We start from the raw sequence: 21,580 nt of genomic DNA, 5'->3' as shown, positions 1-21,580 counted from the left end.
AGTGATGGATGTAGAGATGGTGTGTAGAGATGGATGTCGTGATGGATGTAGAGATGGATGTAGTGATGGATGTAGAGATGGATGTAGTGATGGATGTAGAGATGCATGTAGTGTTGTATGTAGAGATGGTGTGTAGAGATGCATGTAGTGTTGGATGTAGAGATGGATGTAGTGATGGATGTAGAGATGGATGTAGTGATGGATGTAGAGATGGATGTAGTGATGGATGTAGAGATGGATGTAGAGATGGTGTGTTGGATGTAGAGATGGTGTGTAGAGATGGATGTAGTGATGGATGTAGAGATGGATGTAGAGATGGTGTGTTGGATGTAGAGATGGATGTAGAGATGGATGTAGAGATGGATGTAGTGATGGATGCAGAGATGGATGTAGTGATGGATGTAGAGATGGATGTAGTGATGGATGTAGAGATGGTGTGTTGGATGTAGAGATGGTGTGTAGAGATGGATGTAGAGATGGATGTAGAGATGGATGTAGTGATGGATGCAGAGATGGATGTAGTGATGGATGTAGAGATGGTGTGTTGGATGTAGAGATGGTGTGTAGCGATGGTTGAATGGGGGTCAACATAATACCCAGATATTCCTGTGTGGTCCTGTGTAGACCAGTTCTCTAGTCCGCCTGAGGTCTAACTAATCACTCATCCCTTTCTCTCTCCTTTTTCAGCCTGCCTGTCCGGACAGACGCCAGACTGCACTCTGGTCCAGTCTAAAGAGGACGACTTTGACTGGGAGCAAGGAGACACCCGAGACCGCCCGGCCAACAACCCCTGGATCCCTGCAGGTACCCATCCATCCCTCTGTCTGTCTCACCAGGATCAACAAATCCTGTTATAGGAGCTCCTCAGGGAGCCTGTGTGGGTCCTCTGACATTAATGAATCTGAATATTAGAGAGTGTAAATGAGAGCTGGTTACTAACAGATTCTGGACTCCAGCATGACTTTGGTTGGACACTGCTGTTACACATCAGCACAGAGTTCTTTACTTAGTAGTCCCTACCTGTTCTGTTGTTGAACACTTTTATTATGAAACAGCCATATCAGGAAACGGGCAGTTTAACTCTGCAAGAGAGAAAGAAATGTAAAGATGATATGACATAATACAGTTAAATCCTTTAACGCCATCACACCGTTAACAATGACTGATCTGGTACACACGTGTGAATTCACGGCTCTGTGATCGACTAGCCTGACCCGACAGAATGACCTCGGCGCTAAATGGCCAACGTCAAGGACAAACCTGAACAGGAAACAGAAAAACCAAGCTGAAGTAAAGCTGAGGGTGCTGCCGCAGACTCTGACCATGGTTCAGACCTATTGCAGAGCCGGCCTCATTGTTTTAAAGAAAGAGAGGAAGAAGAAGTGTCCCTCCTGTAATGAAGCATTGAATTTCTGCTCTAAAGCAGCAGTGGCGGCGGTGGCGGTGTCTCCGTTTGACCTGGAGGCAGCAGCAGAGAGAGAAAAGGCTGCAGCAGCTTTTGTCTTATCTACTATTGACCTGCCACAGTTTGTGCTCTGAGTTATGGACGGACAGAAACAGCGAGCCCGGAGAGATAACGGTGTGGGTCTGTGCGCGCCGCTGTGTGCCGGCCGTTTGTCACATGCTCACAGAGGTTAAGCCGCTGACGAATGAGAATGCAGCGCTCTTAAATCACCGAGCCAATCACGTGAGAGACAGGCAGAGCGAGGACACACAGAGAGGAGGTGGTTACTGTCCTGTTTAATGTGATTTATACGGGAGGAGAAAGGGGGGAGGAGGGGGAGGAGATACGGAGGTTTCAAAGGCTTTTTATTGAACGTATACAAGGAGAAACCACATCACTGTCACTGCATCACCCAGGAAAACTCCTCCTAACGTAGAACCAAACATGAGCAGAAGTCCTTATGTTGACTGTTCTTTGTTGGCAACTTTTGGAAAAGTGGGTGGAGCTGGTGAGGAGCCTCACTCCTCGCCAGCTCCACCCACTTTTCCAAAAGTTGCCAACTATGGCCTACTATTCGGCAAAAATGCAGGGAAAAGGCTCTTCAAACCCGTCTTCAGACCAGTTCTGAGCATGCTCAGTGTGACAGTGTGTTAGTTTTTCATGTTAAAGCTCGCCGTTACCAGCTGGTCCTTGACCGAAATGCTCCGATCCTTCACAACCATTTTAGCTCTCAAGCGACAGACAAGGATTCCTTTCAAAAACACACAAAAGCCAGAGATCAGGCTGCAGAGGAGGAGAGTTTGTCACCCCCTCTCTTCAATAAAACACAAGCTCTGTGTGTGTGTGTGTGTGTGTGTGTGTTAGAGTGTGTGTGTGTGTGACTAATTGCAGCCAATCCAGGCAATCAGAGAGCAAACAGCTTCTCTCCCAGCGGACGCTCGCACACGCTCGGCGCTTCGATCTCCTCCTGGCTGATATGTGGAGCAGTGAGCAGGGCGAGGCAGGGCATTAAATCTAACTAACCCTCCACCACTGAGAGGCCGGGCGAGCGAGGCACGGGCAGACAGGGAGAGAGAGAGACAGATGGAGCGGGTTGTGTGTGACGGCAGGACTCCGAGTGCAATTTAAGATCTGTAGGCAGCTGCTAGTAGGAGCGTGAGCCGTCTGAGACACAGTGTGGCTGCACCCAGTATAACCAGTATGACCAGTAAAAGCAGTAGAACCAGTAGAACCAGTACAGTCAGTAGAACCAGTATAAAACCATCAGGTCTGCAAAAAACACCAGTACAACACCATCAGGTCTGCATATAACACCAGTATAACCAGTTTAACACCATCAGGTCTGCAAAAAACACCAGTAACACCAGTACAACACCATCAGGTCTGCAAATAACACCAGTATAACCAGTTTAACACCATCAGGTCTGCAAAAAACACCAGTAACACCAGTACAACACCATCAGGTCTGCAAATAACACCAGTATAACCAGTTTAACACCATCAGGTCTGCAAAAAACACCAGTACAACACCATCAGGTCTGCATATAACAGCAGTATAACCAGTTTAACACCATCAGGTCTGCAAAAAACACCAGTAACACCAGTACAACACCATCAGGTCTGCAAATAACACCAGTATAACCAGTTTAACACCATCGAGTCTTCTTTAAACACCTTTTCTGCCTCATTATTTTAAACTCATCCATGAAATGACAACAGTGGTTTACCGTCACTGGGGGAGCATGTCTGCAGCATGTTTGATAATCATAATAATAGCTTTGATTCATATGGCACCTTTCATGAGACCCAAGGTCGCTTCACAAGACACAACACCAAAGAGTTGAATGTAAGCATGTCAGCTGCATGTCAGCTGCATGTGTGCAGCATGTCAGCTGCATGTCAGCTGCATGTTTACAGCATGTCAGCTGCATGTCAGCTGCATGTGTGCAGCATGTCAGCTGCATGTCAGCTGCATGTTTACAGCATGTCAGCTGCATGTCAGCTGCATGTGTGCAGCATGTCAGCTTCATGTCAGCTGGAGAAACTCCTGACAGCCTGAGGCAGGGAGAGAAGCAGCAATAAACCCAGAGCAGAGCAGGCATCACTGATGAAGTCAGGTAGAGCTTAGAGGAGGAGCTGGGGTGGAGGAGGGTTGATGAATGATGATAAGCTGTTTGTCTGTCATCATCAGACTGACTTGACCGATTTTTGACAGAAGCCTGGACTCCTCTGGTTGATAGCAGTAAAGGTAAAGACTATCAGGAATAATGCACAGAGCCTATCAGAGCTGCTGAATAAAGTTGGCGGTCACTGCTGAGCTCTAGAACCGGGCCTCTCAGAGTCTGGATTTTACAATAGGTGGAAACCAAGACCTTCAACTTCTCCTTGGGCAGAAAAATGCTGGTGATGTGAACGCAGACCAGCAGGAGAGAGGAGTGGAACAGTCTGATGGAGGGTTCAGTCTTTTTGACTAACAGCTGAGATCACAAGCACGCTCAGTAAACACAGAATCATGTTCTACTCCGTCTGAGTGAACATGAATGTGGTTCTTTAAAAGGAGCTGGAGCTGTCTTTATTATGTGAGCGTGCTCAGAGGGAAGCTGTGCAGCAATCCTTTTAAAATAGACATTCAGATGGAACTTCTGCATGTGTTCACCCTCAGAGAGAGAGAGAGAGAGGCTGAATACAGCCGCTGTTCTCCGCTCTAACTCGTCTGGTTTAATACTGCAGCTACACTCACTCACACACACACACACACACACCCACCCCCCCACACACACACACACCCACACACACACACACACACACACAGCAGCAGCGCGGCATCGATTGACCAGTGATTGCAGGCTCCATTTAATGTTCTTATAAATGGTACAAGTTCAATCTAATCTGAACCGTGTAGCGCTGGCTCTCTCTCTGCTGTCAGTGTGAACAACAGTAATCTTCTCTAATACCCTTTACTGCCACACACACACGCACACACACACACACACCACCACACACGGACATGGCGCTGAATTGTTTCTCTGACTTGTGACTCGTTAGCAGTTTGTTACTGCAGTGCTCCGAGTCCTTTCCTGTGCAGCAACCCTCTTCATTTGAATCTTATTTATCACCTTAATATGTCGACTATCTGACCAATCAGAGCCCTTCTTCAGATGTAAACCTTGGTATCTGTGCTACTGTATGTAGTACTAGTACATCCGAGCTCTAAGTTTCCATATTCTCTGTTCATCTCTATCTAAACCATCTTTTGTTGAAAAACAACCAGTAAAACCAGTGGTAGTAGTAAACTGGAATGGACACAGGTGGATGTAGCCAATCAGAGACGTCGCTGTGTCACTACAGGATTGTGGCTAATGTAGAACTGCTGGCCAAGCTCATGAATAATCCACGTTGTTCTTAAAACGAGCTGGACTCCATGAAGACTCTGCCTACGTTCATAAATCCTGGTTTCTCCCTCAGGTAGCTCCCGGGTAGTCAGCCTTCAATGGTTCTGACATTATGGTTGATTATTATCAGATGTTATTATTATTATTATTATCACCATCAGATATTATTATTATTATCATTATTATCACCATCAGATATTATTATTATTATTATTATTATCACCATCAGATATTATTATTATTATTATTATTATTATTATTATCACCATCAGATATTATTATTATTATTATTATTGTTATCACCACCAGATATTATTATTATTTTTATTATTATTATTATTATTATTATCACCATCAGATATTATTATTATTATTATTATTATTATTATTATTATCACCACCAGATATTATTATTATTATTATTATTATTATTATCATTATTATTATTATCACCATCAGATATTATTATTATTATTATTATTATTATTATTATTATCAACACCAGATATTATTATTATTATTATTATTATTATTATTATTATTATTATTATCATTATTATTATCACCATCAGATATTATTATTATTATTATTATTATTATTATTATTATTATTATTATCAACACCAGATATTATTATTATTATTATTATTATTATTATTATCACCATCAGATATTATTATTATTATTATTATCAACACCAGATATTATTATTATTATTATTATTATTATTATTATTATTATTATCACCATCAGATATTATTATTATTATTATTATTATTATTATTATTATCACCATCAGATATTATTATTATTATTATTATTATTATTATTATTATTATTATTATTATCACCACCAGATATTATTATTATTATTATTATATTCATCATCATCATCAGATATTATTATTATTATTATTATTATTATTATTATTATCACCACCAGATATTATTATTATTATTATTATTATATTCATCATCATCATCAGATATTATTATTATTATTATTATTATTATTATTATCACCACCAGATATTATTATTATTATTATTATATTCATCATCATCATCGGATATTATTATTATTATTATTACTATTAATATTATTATTATTATTATTATTATCACCACCAGATATTATTATTATTATTATTATATTCATCATCATCATCAGATATTATTATTATTATTATTATTATTATTATAATTATTATTATTATCATCATCAGATATTATTATTATTATTATTATTATTGTTATTATCAGATATTACGATTATTATGTTATCATTATTATCGTCATTATTATCATTATCAATTTTATTATTATTATTATCAGATATTATTATCATGTTATTATCATTATTATCAGATATTTTTGTCAGGTTATTATTCCCAGACCAGCTGGTTAGGGACAGTAGGAAGGACGGAGATAGTGTGTCTAACCCCCCCCCCCCCAGCCTCTCTCTGTCCTCGACTGCTCCCTGTTCCAACCTTTCTCTGTCCTCTTGTCCTCCCTGTTCCAGCCTCCCTCTGTCCTCTTGTCCTCCCTGTTCCAGCCTCTCTCTGTCCTTATGTCCACCTTGTTCCAGCCTGTCTCTAGCCACTTGTCCTCCTTGTTCAATCCTTTCTCTGTCCTTGATCCCTCCCTGTTCCAGCCTTTCTCTGTCCTTATGTCCACCTTGTTCCAGCCTGTCTCTAGCCACTTGTCCTCCTTGTCCCGCCTTTCTCTGTCCTCTTATCCTCCTTGTCCCGCCTTTCTCTGTCCTCTTATCCTCCTTGTCCCGCCTTTCTCTGTCCTCTTATCCTCCTTGTCCCGCCTTTCTCTGTCCTTGTGTCCTCCTTGTTCCAGCCTCTCTCTGTCCTCTTATCCTCCTTGTCCCGCCTTTCTCTGTCCTCGTGTCCTCCCTGTTCCAGCCTCTCTCTGTACTCTTGTTCTCCTTGTTCCAGCCTTTCTCTGTCCTTGTTTCCTCCCTGTTCCAACCTTTCTCTTTCCTCCTCTCCTCCCTGTTTCAGCCTTACTCTGTCCTCATGTCCTCCTTGTTCCAGCCTTTCTCTGTCCTCTTATCCTCCTTGTTCCATCCTTTCTCTGTCCTCGTGTCCTCCTTGTTCAAGCCTCTCTCTATCCTCTTGTTCTTCTTGTTCCAGCCTTTCTCTCTCCTTGTTTCCTACCTGTTCCAGCCTTTCTCTTTCCTTGACTCCTCCCTGTTCCAGCCTTTCTCTATCCTTGACTCCTCCCTGTTCCAGCCTTTCTCTGTCCTTGTGTCCTCCTTGTTCCAGCCTTTCTCTGTCCTCTTGTCCTCCCTGTTCCAGCCTTTCTCTGTCCTCTTATCCTCCTTGTTCCAGCCTTTCTCTTTCCTCATTACCTCCTTGTTCCAGCCTTTCTCTGTCCTCATTACCTCCTTGTTCCAGCCTTTCTCTGTCCTTGTGTCCTTCTTGTTCCATCCTTTCTCTTTCCTCATTATCTCCTTGTTCCAGCCTTTCTCTGTCCTCTTGTCCTCCCTGTTCCAGCCTTTCTCTATCCTCTTATCCTCCTTATTCCAGCCTTTCTTTGTCCTCTTGTCCTCCTTGTTCCAGCCTTTCTCTTTCCTCATTACCTCCTTGTTCCAGCCTTTCTCTGTCCTTGTGTCTTTCTTGTTCCATCCTTTCTCAGTCCTCGTGTCCTCCCTGTTCCAGCCTTTCTCTGTCCTCTTGTCCTCCCTGTTCCAGCCTTTCTCAGTCCTAATGCCCTCGTGGTTCTAGCCTTTCTCTGTCTTTGTGTCCTCCTTGTTCCATTTTTTCTCTGTCCTTGTGTCCTCCTTGTTACAGCCTTTCTCTGTCTTTGTGTCCTCCTTGTTTCATCCCTTCTCTGTCCTTGTGTGCTCCTTGTCTATCCTTTCTCTGTCCTCTTGTCCTCCCTGTTCCAGCCTTTCCCTGTCCTCGTAGCTAAAAAAAAAAAGCATAAAAACACAATATTTCTTCTAAAAACAAACTGGGCTAAACTTTCACCGGCAGCCAGGTGCTCATTCTCGGGTTATTCCAGGTTTTCTTACTGTTGTTTTCCTTCTCGAGGCAAGCACGACGCCGAGTGTCAGTCACAGCTTTCAACCAATCAGACGGCAGCATTTCAGGCTTTGAATTGATTTGCTGCGAGCAGGGATGACCAGAGGGAACACACACACATGAATACAAAGAGTCAGACTGTGTGTTTTCTCTGTGGGGTTCAGGGTGTATTAATATTTCTAATAGGGCTGTTATCAGCTCACTGCCAGCTGCACACAGTCAACACTAACACACAACAAACACACACTAAATACACAACAGGCTGGAGCTGGAAGGCAGACACTGACACACCACACACACACACACACACACACGGCCTGTCTGTGTTGTGTGATAACTCCCACAATGCCTTTCTGTGTTGGAGAGACCTGGAGGTCAAACCCACTTTAAAAAAATCCAAACAGCACACAAACACAGGCACAGAACACACACAAACACACACACCGGGCTGCAGCCGAGCCAACAGGTAAACAGTGTTTAAAGGTGAGAGAGAGAGGGCGATCAAGGGAGAGAGAGAGAGAGTGTTTGAAGTTTTGGTCTTTGGCAAATAAATAATAGAAAGTGTTTGTGTTTGTGTGCGTTACTTTGTGTATTTTCATGTGTTAGTGTGTCCGGGTTAATTAGTGTGTTAACGGGTTTATCAGCGTGTCGGCATGCAGGAGATTCATGCATCCTTTGAACATGACACGCCTCTGAGCGCGTGCGTTACTGCCGCTGTGTATTTGTGTTTGTGTGTCCGGTATAAAGCCACTATCAGCGTTCTGCCAAAACCAATTAAAGCCTCGTTCGGGGAGTTCAAACACGCAGAGCCACCGTGACTGAGATCCAGCCAATGAGACGAGAGGTCAGGCTGACACACCGACTCCCTATTGGCCGAGCTGGTCACTGTAAACGCTCTGACATTTGGCGGAATCCTCCAGAGGTTCAGATGGAAATCAGCTCCATGTCTGTGCTCTCAGATAGCAAAGTTAGCTTAGCTTTGCCTTAGCTTTAGCTTAGCATAGACACTGTTAGCAGGAGGAAACTTCTAGTCTTGGTCCAACAGGAAACACAGAAGCTCAATGAGCAGGATCTGATGTAATACAGCATGTATGAGAGGATGTATGAGATAAGATGGTTCATCTATGATTAAACAGCAGTTACAGGTAGAGAGAAGGATTGGATTTATTAATACTGAACTGAATGATGTGTTATAACGTGCTCCTGAACTTCTGATGAACCAGCGTCATCAATATCACAGAAACATCATACATGTGCGTGTCTCTGAGGATGTAAACAGGCTCAGCTGGAGCAGAGACTGATTATTAATCAATCTCATATTGTATTGATCTTCAGAATCAATATAAAATGTTAGGATATGAAACCAGTCCAAAAGATAGAAGGCCTGAGATTTGATGAATACAGTATGCTACATTTTAATGTTAAATGATAGGATGTGAAAGGAACTGATACTCTATAATAAAGGGCCATACATTGTGATATCTGATATACAGTGGTATGATCCAGTATGGTAGAGTTAATACAGTGTTAAATGTCATCAGCTCACGCCTTTGTCCAAGCCGATGTACAGAGACAGGCTGGTATTTATGGCATAATGGACCTCACCTAAGGGCCCACGCTGGATACTGATTGGTCCTCACCAGGATGCCAGTCTACCTGTACCACAGTCAGAGATGAAACCACTGAACTGTTTAGCTGATACAATACATTATAACACAATACAACATAAAATGATATAAAACAATAAAATATAAAACAATGCAACATAAAAACGATATAAAACAAAAAAACATAAAACAATATAAAACAATTAAACAAAACGATATAAAACAATTAAACATAAAACAATATAAAACAATACAACATAAAACAATATAAAACAATACAACATAAAACAATATAAAACAATACAACATGAAACGATATAAAACAATACAACATGAAACGATATAAAACAATACAACATAAAATGATATAAAACAATACAACATAAAATGATATAAAACAGTACAACATAAAACGATATAAAACAATACAACATAAAACGATATAAAACAATACAACATAAAACGATATAAAACAATAAAACATAAAACGATATAAAACAATACAACATGAAACGATATAAAACAATACAACATAAAACGATATAAAACAATACAACATAAAATGATATAAAACAGTACAACATAAAACGATATAAAACAATACAACATAAAACGATATAAAACAATACAACATAAAACGATATAAAACAATACAACATAAAACGATATAAAACAATAAAACATAAAACGATATAAAACAATACAACATAAAACGATATAAAACAATACAACATAAAATGATATAAAACAATAAAACATAAAACGATATAAAACAGTACAACATAAAACGATATAAAACAATACAACATCAAATGATATAAAACAATACAACATAAAATGATATAAAACAATACAACATGAAACGATATAAAACAATACAACATAAAATGATATAAAACAATAAAACATAAAACGATATAAAACAATACAACATGAAACGATATAAAACAGTACAACATAAAACGATATAAAACAATACAACATAAAACGATATAAAACAATACAACATAAAATGATATAAAACAATACAACATAAAACAATATAAAACAGTACAACATAAAACGATATAAAACAATACAACATAAAATGATATAAAACAATACAACATAAAATGATATAAAACAGTACAACATAAAACGATATAAAACAGTACAACATAAAACGATATAAAACAATACAACATAAAACGATATAAAACAATACAACATAAAATGATATAAAACAATACAACATAAAACAATATAAAACAGTACAACATAAAACGATATAAAACAGTACAACATAAAACGATATAAAACAATACAACATAAAACGATATAAAACAATACAACATAAAATGATATAAAACAGTACAACATAAAACGATATAAAACAATACAACATAAAATGATATAAAACAATAAAACATAAAATGATATAAAACAATACAACATCAAATGATATAAAACAATACAACATAAAATGATATAAAACAATACAACATGAAATGATATAAAACAATACAACATAAAATGATATAAAACAATAAAACATAAAACGATATAAAACAATACAACATCAAATGATATAAAACAATACAACATAAAATGATATAAAACAATACAACATAAAATGATATAAAACAATAAAACATAAAACGATATAAAACAATACAACATAAAATGATATAAAACAATACAACATCAAATGATATAAAACAATACAACATAAAATGATATAAAACAATACAACATAAAATGATATAAAACAGTACAACATAAAACGATATAAAACAGTACAACATAAAACGATATAAAACAATACAACATAAAACGATATAAAACAATACAACATAAAATGATATAAAACAATACAACATAAAACAATATAAAACAGTACAACATAAAACGATATAAAACAGTACAACATAAAACGATATAAAACAATACAACATAAAACGATATAAAACAATACAACATAAAATGATATAAAACAGTACAACATAAAACGATATAAAACAATACAACATAAAATGATATAAAACAATAAAACATAAAATGATATAAAACAATACAACATCAAATGATATAAAACAATACAACATAAAATGATATAAAACAATACAACATGAAATGATATAAAACAATACAACATAAAATGATATAAAACAATAAAACATAAAACGATATAAAACAATACAACATCAAATGATATAAAACAATACAACATAAAATGATATAAAACAATACAACATAAAATGATATAAAACAATAAAACATAAAACGATATAAAACAATACAACATAAAATGATATAAAACAATACAACATCAAATGATATAAAACAATACAACATAAAATGATATAAAACAATACAACATAAAATGATATAAAACAATAAAACATAAAACGATATAAAACAATAAAACATAAAACGATATAAAACAATACAACATAAAATGATATAAAACAATACAACATCAAATGATATAAAACAATACAACATAAAATGATATAAAACAATACAACATAAAATGATATAAAACAATACAACATAAAACGATATAAAACAATACAACATCAAATGATATAAAACAATACAACATAAAATGATATAAAACAATAAAACATAAAACGATATAAAACAATACAACATAAAACGATATAAAACAATACAACATAAAACGATATAAAACAATACAACATAAACCAATATAAAACAATACAACATGAAACGATATAAAACAATTAAACATTAAATGATATAAAACAATACAACATAAAACGATATAAAACAATACAACATAAAACGATATAAAACAATAAAACATAAAACGATATAAAACAATACAACATAAAATGATATAAAACAATACAACATGAAACGATATAAAACAATACAACATAAAATGATATAAAACAATAAAACATAAAACGATATAAAACAATACAACATAAAATGATATAAAACAATAAAACATAAAACGATATAAAACAATAAAACATAAAATGATATAAAACAATACAACATAAAATGATATAAAACAATACAACATAAAATGATATAAAACAATAAAACATAAAACGATATAAAATAGTACAACATAAAACGATATAAAACAATAAAACATAAAACGATATAAAACAATACAACATAAAACGATATAAAACAATAAAACATAAAACGATATAAAACAATACAACATAAAACGATATAAAACAATACAACATAAAATGATATAAAACAATACAACATAAAACGATATAAAACAGTACAACATAAAACGATATAAAACAATACAACATAAAACGATATAAAACAATACAACATAAAACGATATAAAACAATACAACATAAAATGATATAAAACAATACAACATAAAACAATATAAAACAGTACAACATAAAACGATATAAAACAGTACAACATAAAACGATATAAAACAGTACAACATAAAACGATATAAAACAATACAACATAAAACGATATAAAACAGTACAACATAAAACGATATAAAACAGTACAACATAAAACGATATAAAACAATACAACATAAAATGATATAAAACAATACAACATAAAACAATATAAAACAGTACAACATAAAACGATATAAAACAGTACAACATAAAACGATATAAAACAATACAACATAAAACGATATAAAACAGTACAACATAAAACGATATAAAACAGTACAACATAAAACGATATAAAACAATACAACATAAAATGATATAAAACAATACAACATAAAACAATATAAAACAGTACAACATAAAACGATATAAAACAGTACAACATAAAACGATATAAAACAGTACAACATAAAACGATATAAAACAATACAACATAAAACGATATAAAACAATACAACATAAAATGATATAAAACAGTACAACATAAAACGATATAAAACAGTACAACATAAAATGATATAAAATGATATTTTTCTATTCATCAGCCAACCATATTTAAGATCAGGGTACCAAACCAGACTACTGTTTGGTCTTAGATGAGCTGATAATTTAGCAGATGAAGGTCAGGCCGTGTTGAAGACGTGACCGTAGAGGCTGACACCATGAACACGTTAAGAACACGTTTACTGAGGGAACATGTCATCAGAGATTTCTATGGAATCAGGCGTGTTTATAAGAGCGGAGGAGGCGTCTGTTGGATGGTTCATGTCGACATTTTAACTTCCAGTCAGATCCTTGATCGCTGCAGGACGACGGTAAACACACACACACTTCCTGCTGGAGTGTGTGAGTGTGTTATTTGTGTAAATCTTCTCAATACGCTGCAGCTGCCTCTCCTCACGTTTCAATAAAACTCTGGTAATAGAATTACCCCCCTCCATCTGCCTGTGTGTCTGTGTGTGAGTGTGAGCTGGGTCTGATGTGATTGGTTTGCAGATGGCAGGGGTCGTCTGTGATTGGCCGGCAGGTGATCTGGGGGCGGGAGGTTAATGAGACAGCGAGGCGCAGAGACACGATCAAGATCTGGAGTTTGTTTTTCTGTTTTCTGTTGTTTTTCCTCCTAAATCTCTCTTTTTGTTTGATTATGGATTATTGACCAGACCTGACTCTATCAGAGTAAATCTTCATGAATGGATGAATGAAGTCGTCCATGGAGCTGTGGGAGAAATGAAACTGAAACATGCCCCCAAAAACCCCCACAGAAATGAGACTGTGGTCTCTAAAGGCTCATTCATAGACAGAGCTGTTCACAGAGATGGCCTTGCCCCTGAACAAGTGAAACCAGCGTTTAAACTCTGGCTTCAGTGTTTACTCAGGTTATCTTTGACTAACATTCACACTCGTTTGATCTGAAACATTTAAGTCTGCACAATCTCTGAAGCTTGCAGGTACAGACCAAACATTGCAATACCATCAGTGACCAGGGGGGCAGTGTGGAGTAATGAAACCAACATTTTAGGCCAGAGCAGCAAAACAGCAAAGAAGAACCATTCAAAACTGCTGGGACATTACTGGAACAAAGAGGGGGCAGTGATGCATCAGCAGGACTAGGAAACCCCCCCTATGGAGCCCAGACCCTGGTGGTGTGTGGATGAGGCAGCAGGATCACATGAGGAGTAGACTTATGGGACTCAGTGAGGTGGCTCTGAGGAGGAGACTGAGGGATGAGCAGAAGACCTGGATCTGGACTAGATGCTGATGAACTGGAGGGAGGCGGCTGGGGTGGAGGAGGGTGGCAGCTGCAACAACAGGCCAACTGAAAGAGAGGCTGATTTAAAATATGACAGCTGCATGATGATTGGCCCAATGAGGATGTGGTAGAATCTGATTAGCTGAGTACTCAAGAGTGAACGCCCATAATCAGCTGATCACCAGAGCGGGACGAGAGAAGAAGGGAGAGAGATGACGGAGTGGTGACTAATGAAGTAGTGAGGATCAGTCTTTGCTGTCAGATTTTAAAAGCACCAGAAGATCCAGGAATGAAAGTTTGAGTGAATTCAGGCTTTCTAGTTTTGTTCTTTCCAGGGTAGAACTCCAGTCTGCTGATCGCCCCCTGTGCAGCTTGACCTCTCTCTCTCTCTCCCTCTGTTTGCTCAAACACATTCCTGGGTTGCTACGGAAACAGCCGGTACACACAGACACATACATGCATACATGTGTTTTCACACATACACAAATAGACGTGACTGGACAGGCCTGGGCGATCGACAGTCAGGGGGAGAGAGAGAAGGAGGGGGATAAAGGCAGAGAGATGTAATCAATGATGAATTATGAAGGATGGACAGATGAGGAACAGAGAGAGGAAGCAAACAGACAAACAAGGGTAGGTCAGAGTGAACTCCCTGTGTCGTGTCTCTCTGCACATGCTCACTGCCGACTCTGCCGCTGTTTAGCGGCTGTCACCTGGGTGGTTTACCTGCCAGCACAGCTCATGGATGTGGGTTTATCAACGAGCACTCAACGGAGAGAGGACAGAATCAACAGAACCTTCCAGACTCTCCCGGTGCGTTGTCGTCTCCCTCTTTCGTTGTTCCTCGCCCTCTCTACGTGAGCGTCAGAGAGAGGAAGAGGAGCAGGGCGACGCCATGAAAGCACTTCTTGTCAGAATTTTAGTTTACAGAGAACGCTGGAGAACAGTCTGGAACAAGCTCCATGTTCTAGTCTGGACCATTTGGTTCTATTTTTAGAAACGTCTGCAGGCCGATCATAAACAGACCTCTCAGAAAAGAAGGGAAACTGAAACAGCTGACTGTTGGTCTGTGGTTCAGTAAACACCCAGAGATAATCCAGGAAATAGTCTCCTCCCTCTGCCAGATGATTGACAGGTGATCGTCTTACCTATCAGGTTATTGACGAACAAACGACTCATCACAAACAAACGATCCAATCAGAATGATTCATCACTGAAGAGGTCATAATCTTCATCAGCTGGATTCTTCTCTATCTCTCCCCTCATCAGCCTCTATTGTCCTCGCTCGCCCAACCTCTCCCTCCCATTTAGCCCGCATTTATCTCTCTTCTTCTCTCGTCTTCATCCTCCCCCTCTTCATCCTCCTCATCCTCTCCTTCCTCCCTTCCTGTCTCTCCTCTTCATCTTTATCCTCTTCATCCTCTCTTCCTCCCCTCCTCTCCCCTCCTCCCCTCTTCTCCTCTCCTCCTCCTCCTCCTCCCCTCCTCCCCTCTTCTCCTCCCCTCCCCTCTTCTCCTCCCCTGCCCTCCTCCCCTCTTCTCCTCCCCTCCCCTCTTCTCCTCCCCTCCCCTCTTCTCCTCCCCTCTTCTCCTCCCTTCGTTGATTAATCTCGTTGTTTTTCTAATCGATCGTCTGAGGGAGAATGGATCAGCTCCTCTAACTGGAGCTGAAATCAAACAAACAGGATAAACTGATGAAATTTACCATGTGAAGGTCGGTCTGTTTCCTTCAGAGATGATAGACATCATCATCAGAAAGGGGAGGAGTTTGTCTTAATAAATTAGCCCCTCCCCTTTCTCCTCTGTGGCGTGTATTTCCTCAGAACATTCCAGTAAAGGTTGAACGTTTTTACATTTTTCTCTTCCCTCTGTCTTGTTTGGGTTAAACTGTCATCTTCATTGATCTGTCCTGTCCCAGTTATGGGTCCTGTCCCAGTAATTGGTCCTGTCCCAGTGATAGGTCCTGTCCCAGTTATGGGTCCTGTCTCAGTAATGGGTCCTGTCCCAGTGATGGGTCCTGTCCCAGTGATTTTTCCTGTCCCAGTAATGGGTCCTGTCCTAGATTGGTTCTGTCCCAGTGATGGGTCCTGTCCAAGTGATTTTTCCTGTCCCAGTGATGGGTCCTGTCCCAGTAATTGGTCCTGTCCCAGTAATGGGTCCTGTCCCAGTTATGGGTCCTGTCCCAGTAATTGGTCCTGTCCCAGTGATAGGTCCTGCCCCAGTTATGGGTCCTGTCTCAGTAATGGGTCCTGTCCCAGTGATGGGTCCTGTCCCAGTGATTTTTCCTGTCCCAGTAATGGGTCCTGTCCTAGATTGGTTCTGTCCCAGTGATGGGTCCTGTCCCAGTGATGGGTCCTGTCCCGGTAATGGGTCCTGTCCCAGTGATAGGTCATGTCCCAGGTATGGGTCCTGTCCCAGTAATGGGTCCTGTCCCAGTGATAGGTCATGTCCCAGTTATTGGTCCTGTCCCAGTAATGGGTCCTGTCCCAGTTATGGGTCCTGTCCCAGTTATGGGTCCTGTCCCAGTAATGGGTCCTGTCCCAGTGATGGGTCCTGTCCCAGTAATTGGTCCTGTCCCAGTGATAGGTCCTGTCCCAGTTATGGGTCCTGTCTCAGTAATGGGTCCTGTCCCAGTGATGGGTCCTGTCCCAGTGATTTTTCCTGTCCCAGTAATGGGTCCTGTCCTAGATTGGTTCTGTCCCAGTGATGGGTCCTGTCCGAGTGATTTTTCCTGTCCCAGTGATGGGTCCTGTCCCAGTTATGGGTCCTGTGCCAGTAATGGGTCCTGTCCCAGTGATGGGTCCTGTCCCGGTAATGGGTCCTGTCCCAGTGATAGGTCATGTCCCAGGTATGGGTCCTGTCCCAGTAATGGGTCCTGTCCCAGTGATAGGTCATGTCCCAGTTATTGGTCCTGTCCCAGTAATGGGTCCTGTCCCAGTTATGGGTCCTGTCCCAGTTATGGGTCCTGTCCCAGTAATGGGTCCTGTCCCAGTGATGGGTCCTGTCCCAGTAATGGGTCCTGTCCCAGTGATAGGTCATGTCCCAGGTATGGGTCCTGTCCCAGTAATGGGTCCTGTCCCAGTGATAGGTCATGTCCCAGTTATTGGTCCTGTCCCAGTGATGGGTCCTGTCCCAGTGATGGGTCCTGTCCCAGTTATGGGTCCTGTCCCAGTGATGGGTCCTGTCCCAGTTATGGGTCCTGTCCCAGTAATTGGTCCTGTCCCAGTGATGGGTCCTGTCCCAGTAATGGGTCCTGTCCCAGTGATAGGTCATGTCCCAGGTATGGGTCCTGTCCCAGTAATGGGTCCTGTCCCAGTGATAGGTCATGTCCCAGTTATTGGTCCTGTCCCAGTAATGGGTCCTGTCCCAGTTATGGGTCCTGTCCCAGTTATGGGTCCTGTCCCAGTAATGGGTCCTGTCCCAGTGATGGGTCCTGTCCCAGTAATGGGTCCTGTCCCAGTGATAGGTCCTGTCCCAGTTATGGGTCCTGTCCCAGTAATGGATCCTGTCCCAGTGATAGGTCCTGTCCCAGTGATGGGTCCTGTCCCAGTTATGGGTCCTGTCCCAGTGATGGGTCCTGTCCCAGTTATGGGTCCTGTCCCAGTAATTGGTCCTGTCCCAGTGATGGGTCCTGTCCCAGTTATGGGTCCTGTCCCAGTAATGGGTCCTGTCCCAGTGATGGGTCCTGTCCCAGTGATTTTTCCTGTCCCAGTAATGGGTTCTGTCCCAGTGATTTTTCCTGTCCCAGTGATGGGTCCTGTCCCAGTAATGGGTCCTGTCCCAGATTTGTTCTGTCCCAGTGATGGGTCCTGTCCCAGTGATTTTTCCTGTCCCATTGATTGGTCCTGTCCCACTTATAGGTCCTGTCCCAGTGATGGGTCATGTCCCAGTGATCGGTCCTGTCCCAGTTATGGGTCCTGTCCCAGTAATTGGTCCTGTCCCAGTGATCGGTCCTGTCCCAGTTATGGGTCCTGTCCCAGTGATGGGTCCTGTCCCAGTGATTTTTCCTGTCCCAGTAATGGGTCCTGTCCTAGATTGGTTCTGTCCCAGTAATGGGTCCTGTCCCAGTAATTGGTCCTGTCCCATTGATAGGTCCTGTCCCAGTGATGGGTCCTGTCCCAGTGATAGGTCCTGTCCCAGTGATGGGTCCTGTCCCAGTGATTTTTCCTGTCCCAGTAATGGGTCCTGTCCCAGTGATGGGTCCTGTCCCAGTTATGGGTCCTGTCCCAGTAATGGGTCCTGTCCCAGTAATGGGTCCTGTCCCAGTAATGGGTCCTGTCCCAGTGATAGGTCATGTCCCAGGTATGGGTCCTGTCCCAGTAATGGGTCCTGTCCCAGTGATAGGTCATGTCCCAGTAATTGGTCCTGTCCCAGTTATGGGTCCTGTCCCAGTGATGGGTCCTGTCCCAGTTATGGGTCCTGTCCCAGTGATGGGTCCTGTCCCAGTTATGGGTCCTGTCCCAGTAATTGGTCCTGTCCCAGTGATGGGTCCTGTCCCAGTAATGGGTCCTGTCCCAGTGATAGGTCATGTCCCAGGTATGGGTCCTGTCCCAGTAATGGGTCCTGTCCCAGTGATAGGTCATGTCCCAGTTATTGGTCCTGTCCCAGTAATGGGTCCTGTCCCAGTTATGGGTCCTGTCCCAGTTATGGGTCCTGTCCCAGTAATGGGTCCTGTCCCAGTGATGGGTCCTGTCCCAGTAATGGGTCCTGTCCCAGTGATAGGTCCTGTCCCAGTTATGGGTCCTGTCCCAGTAATGGATCCTGTCCCAGTGATAGGTCCTGTCCCAGTGATGGGTCCTGTCCCAGTTATGGGTCCTGTCCCAGTGATGGGTCCTGTCCCAGTTATGGGTCCTGTCCCAGTAATTGGTCCTGTCCCAGTGATGGGTCCTGTCCCAGTTATGGGTCCTGTCCCAGTAATGGGTCCTGTCCCAGTGATGGGTCCTGTCCCAGTGATTTTTCCTGTCCCAGTAATGGGTTCTGTCCCAGTGATTTTTCCTGTCCCAGTGATGGGTCCTGTCCCAGTAATGGGTCCTGTCCCAGATTGGTTCTGTCCCAGTGATGGGTCCTGTCCCAGTGATTTTTCCTGTCCCATTGATTGGTCCTGTCCCACTTATAGGTCCTGTCCCAGTGATGGGTCATGTCCCAGTGATCGGTCCTGTCCCAGTTATGGGTCCTGTCCCAGTAATTGGTCCTGTCCCAGTGATCGGTCCTGTCCCAGTTATGGGTCCTGTCCCAGTGATGGGTCCTGTCCCAGTGATTTTTCCTGTCCCAGTAATGGGTCCTGTCCTAGATTGGTTCTGTCCCAGTAATGGGTCCTGTCCCAGTAATGGGTCCTGTCCCAGATTGGTTCTGTCCCAGTTATGGGTCCTGTCCCAGTAATTGGTCCTGTCCCATTGATAGGTCCTGTCCCAGTGATGGGTCCTGTCCCAGTGATAGGTCCTGTCCCAGTGATGGGTCCTGTCCCAGTGATTTTTCCTGTCCCAGTAATGGGTCCTGTCCCAGTGATGGGTCCTGTCCCAGTGATGGGTCACGTCCCAGTGATGGGTCCTGTCCCAGTGATTTTTCCTGTCCCAGTAATGGGTCCTGTCCCAGTAATGGGTCCTGTCCCAGATTGGTTCTGTCCCAGTAATGGGTCCTGTCCCAGTGATGGGTCCTCTCCCAGTGATGGGTCACTTCCCAGTTATGGGTCCTGTCCCAGTGATGGGTCCTGTCCCAGTGATAGGTCCTGTCTTAGATTGGTTCTGTCCCAGTGATGGGTCCTGTCCCAGTGATGGGTCATGTCCCAGTGATGGGTCCTATCCCAGTGATAGGTCCTTTCCCAGATGGGTTCCGTCCCAGTAATGGGTCCTCTCCCAGTGATGGGTCCTGTCCCAGTGATAGGTCCTGTCTTAGATTGGTTCTGTCCCAGTGATGGGTCCTGTCCCAGTGATTTTTCCTGTCCCAGTAATGGATCCTGTCCCAGTGATGGGTCCTGTCCCAGTGATGGGTCATGTCCCAGTGATGGGTCCTGTCCCAGTGATTTTTCCTGTCCCAGTGATAGGTCCTGTCCCAGTGATGGGTCATGTCCCAGTGATGGGTCCTGTCCCAGTAATGGGTCCTGTCCCAGATTGGTTCTGTCCCAGTGATGGGTCCTGTCCCAGTGATTTTTCCTGTCCCATTGATTGGTCCTGTCCCACTTATAGGTCCTGTCCCAGTGATGGGTCCTGTCCCAGTGATTTTTCCAGTCCCAGTAATGGGTCCTGTCCCAGTGATGGGACCTGTCCCAGTGATCGGTCACGTTCCAGTGATGGGCCCTGTCCCAGTAATGGGTCCTGTCCTAGATTGGTTCTGTCCCAGTAATGGGTCCTGTCCCAGTGATGGGTCCTGTCCCAGTGATTTTTCCTGTCCCAGTAATGGGTTCTGTCCCAGTGATTTTTCCTGTCCCAGTGATGGGTCCTGTCCCAGTTATGGGTCCTGTCCCAGTGAGGGGTCCTGTCCCAGTTATGGGTCCTGTCCCAGTAATTGGTCCTGTCCCAGTGATGGGTCCTGTCCCAGTTATGGGTCCTGTCCCAGTAATGGGTCCTGTCCCAGTGATGGGTCCTGTCCCAGTGATTTTTCCTGTCCCAGTAATGGGTTCTGTCCCAGTGATTTTTCCTGTCCCAGTGACTGGTCCTGTCCCAGTAATGGGTCCTGTCCCAGATTGGTTCTGTCCCAGTGATGGGTCCTGTCCCAGTGATTTTTCCTGTCCCATTGATTGGTCCTGTCCCACTTATAGGTCCTGTCCCAGTGATGGGTCATGTCCCAGTGATCGGTCCTGTCCCAGTTATGGGTCCTGTCCCAGTAATTGGTCCTGTCCCAGTGATCGGTCCTGTCCCAGTTATGGGTCCTGTCCCAGTGATGGGTCCTGTCCCAGTGATTTTTCCTGTCCCAGTAATGGGTCCTGTCCTAGATTGGTTCTGTCCCAGTAATGGGT

General features: G+C 41.9%; 1 protein-coding gene across 6 annotated transcripts in view; it reads left to right on the top strand.

Annotated features, from left to right (window-relative positions):
- LOC121527731 (receptor-type tyrosine-protein phosphatase mu-like) overlaps positions 1–21,580 on the top strand; it is a 262,989-nt gene that overhangs the window by 67,936 nt on the left and 173,473 nt on the right. For all 6 annotated transcript variants that reach the window (XM_041814762.1, XM_041814761.1, XM_041814760.1 and 3 more), the window contains exon 2: positions 688–804. In XM_041814762.1, the coding sequence (XP_041670696.1) occupies positions 688–804 (117 nt within the window). The remainder of the gene's footprint in view (positions 1–687; positions 805–21,580) is intronic.

Source organism: Cheilinus undulatus, linkage group 19, assembly GCF_018320785.1.
Source record: "Cheilinus undulatus linkage group 19, ASM1832078v1, whole genome shotgun sequence".
In the NCBI taxonomy this organism is placed as follows: Eukaryota; Metazoa; Chordata; class Actinopteri; order Labriformes; family Labridae; genus Cheilinus; species Cheilinus undulatus.
Note: the sequence above shows the minus strand (reverse complement) of the source record. Positions and strands in the feature narration are given on the sequence as shown.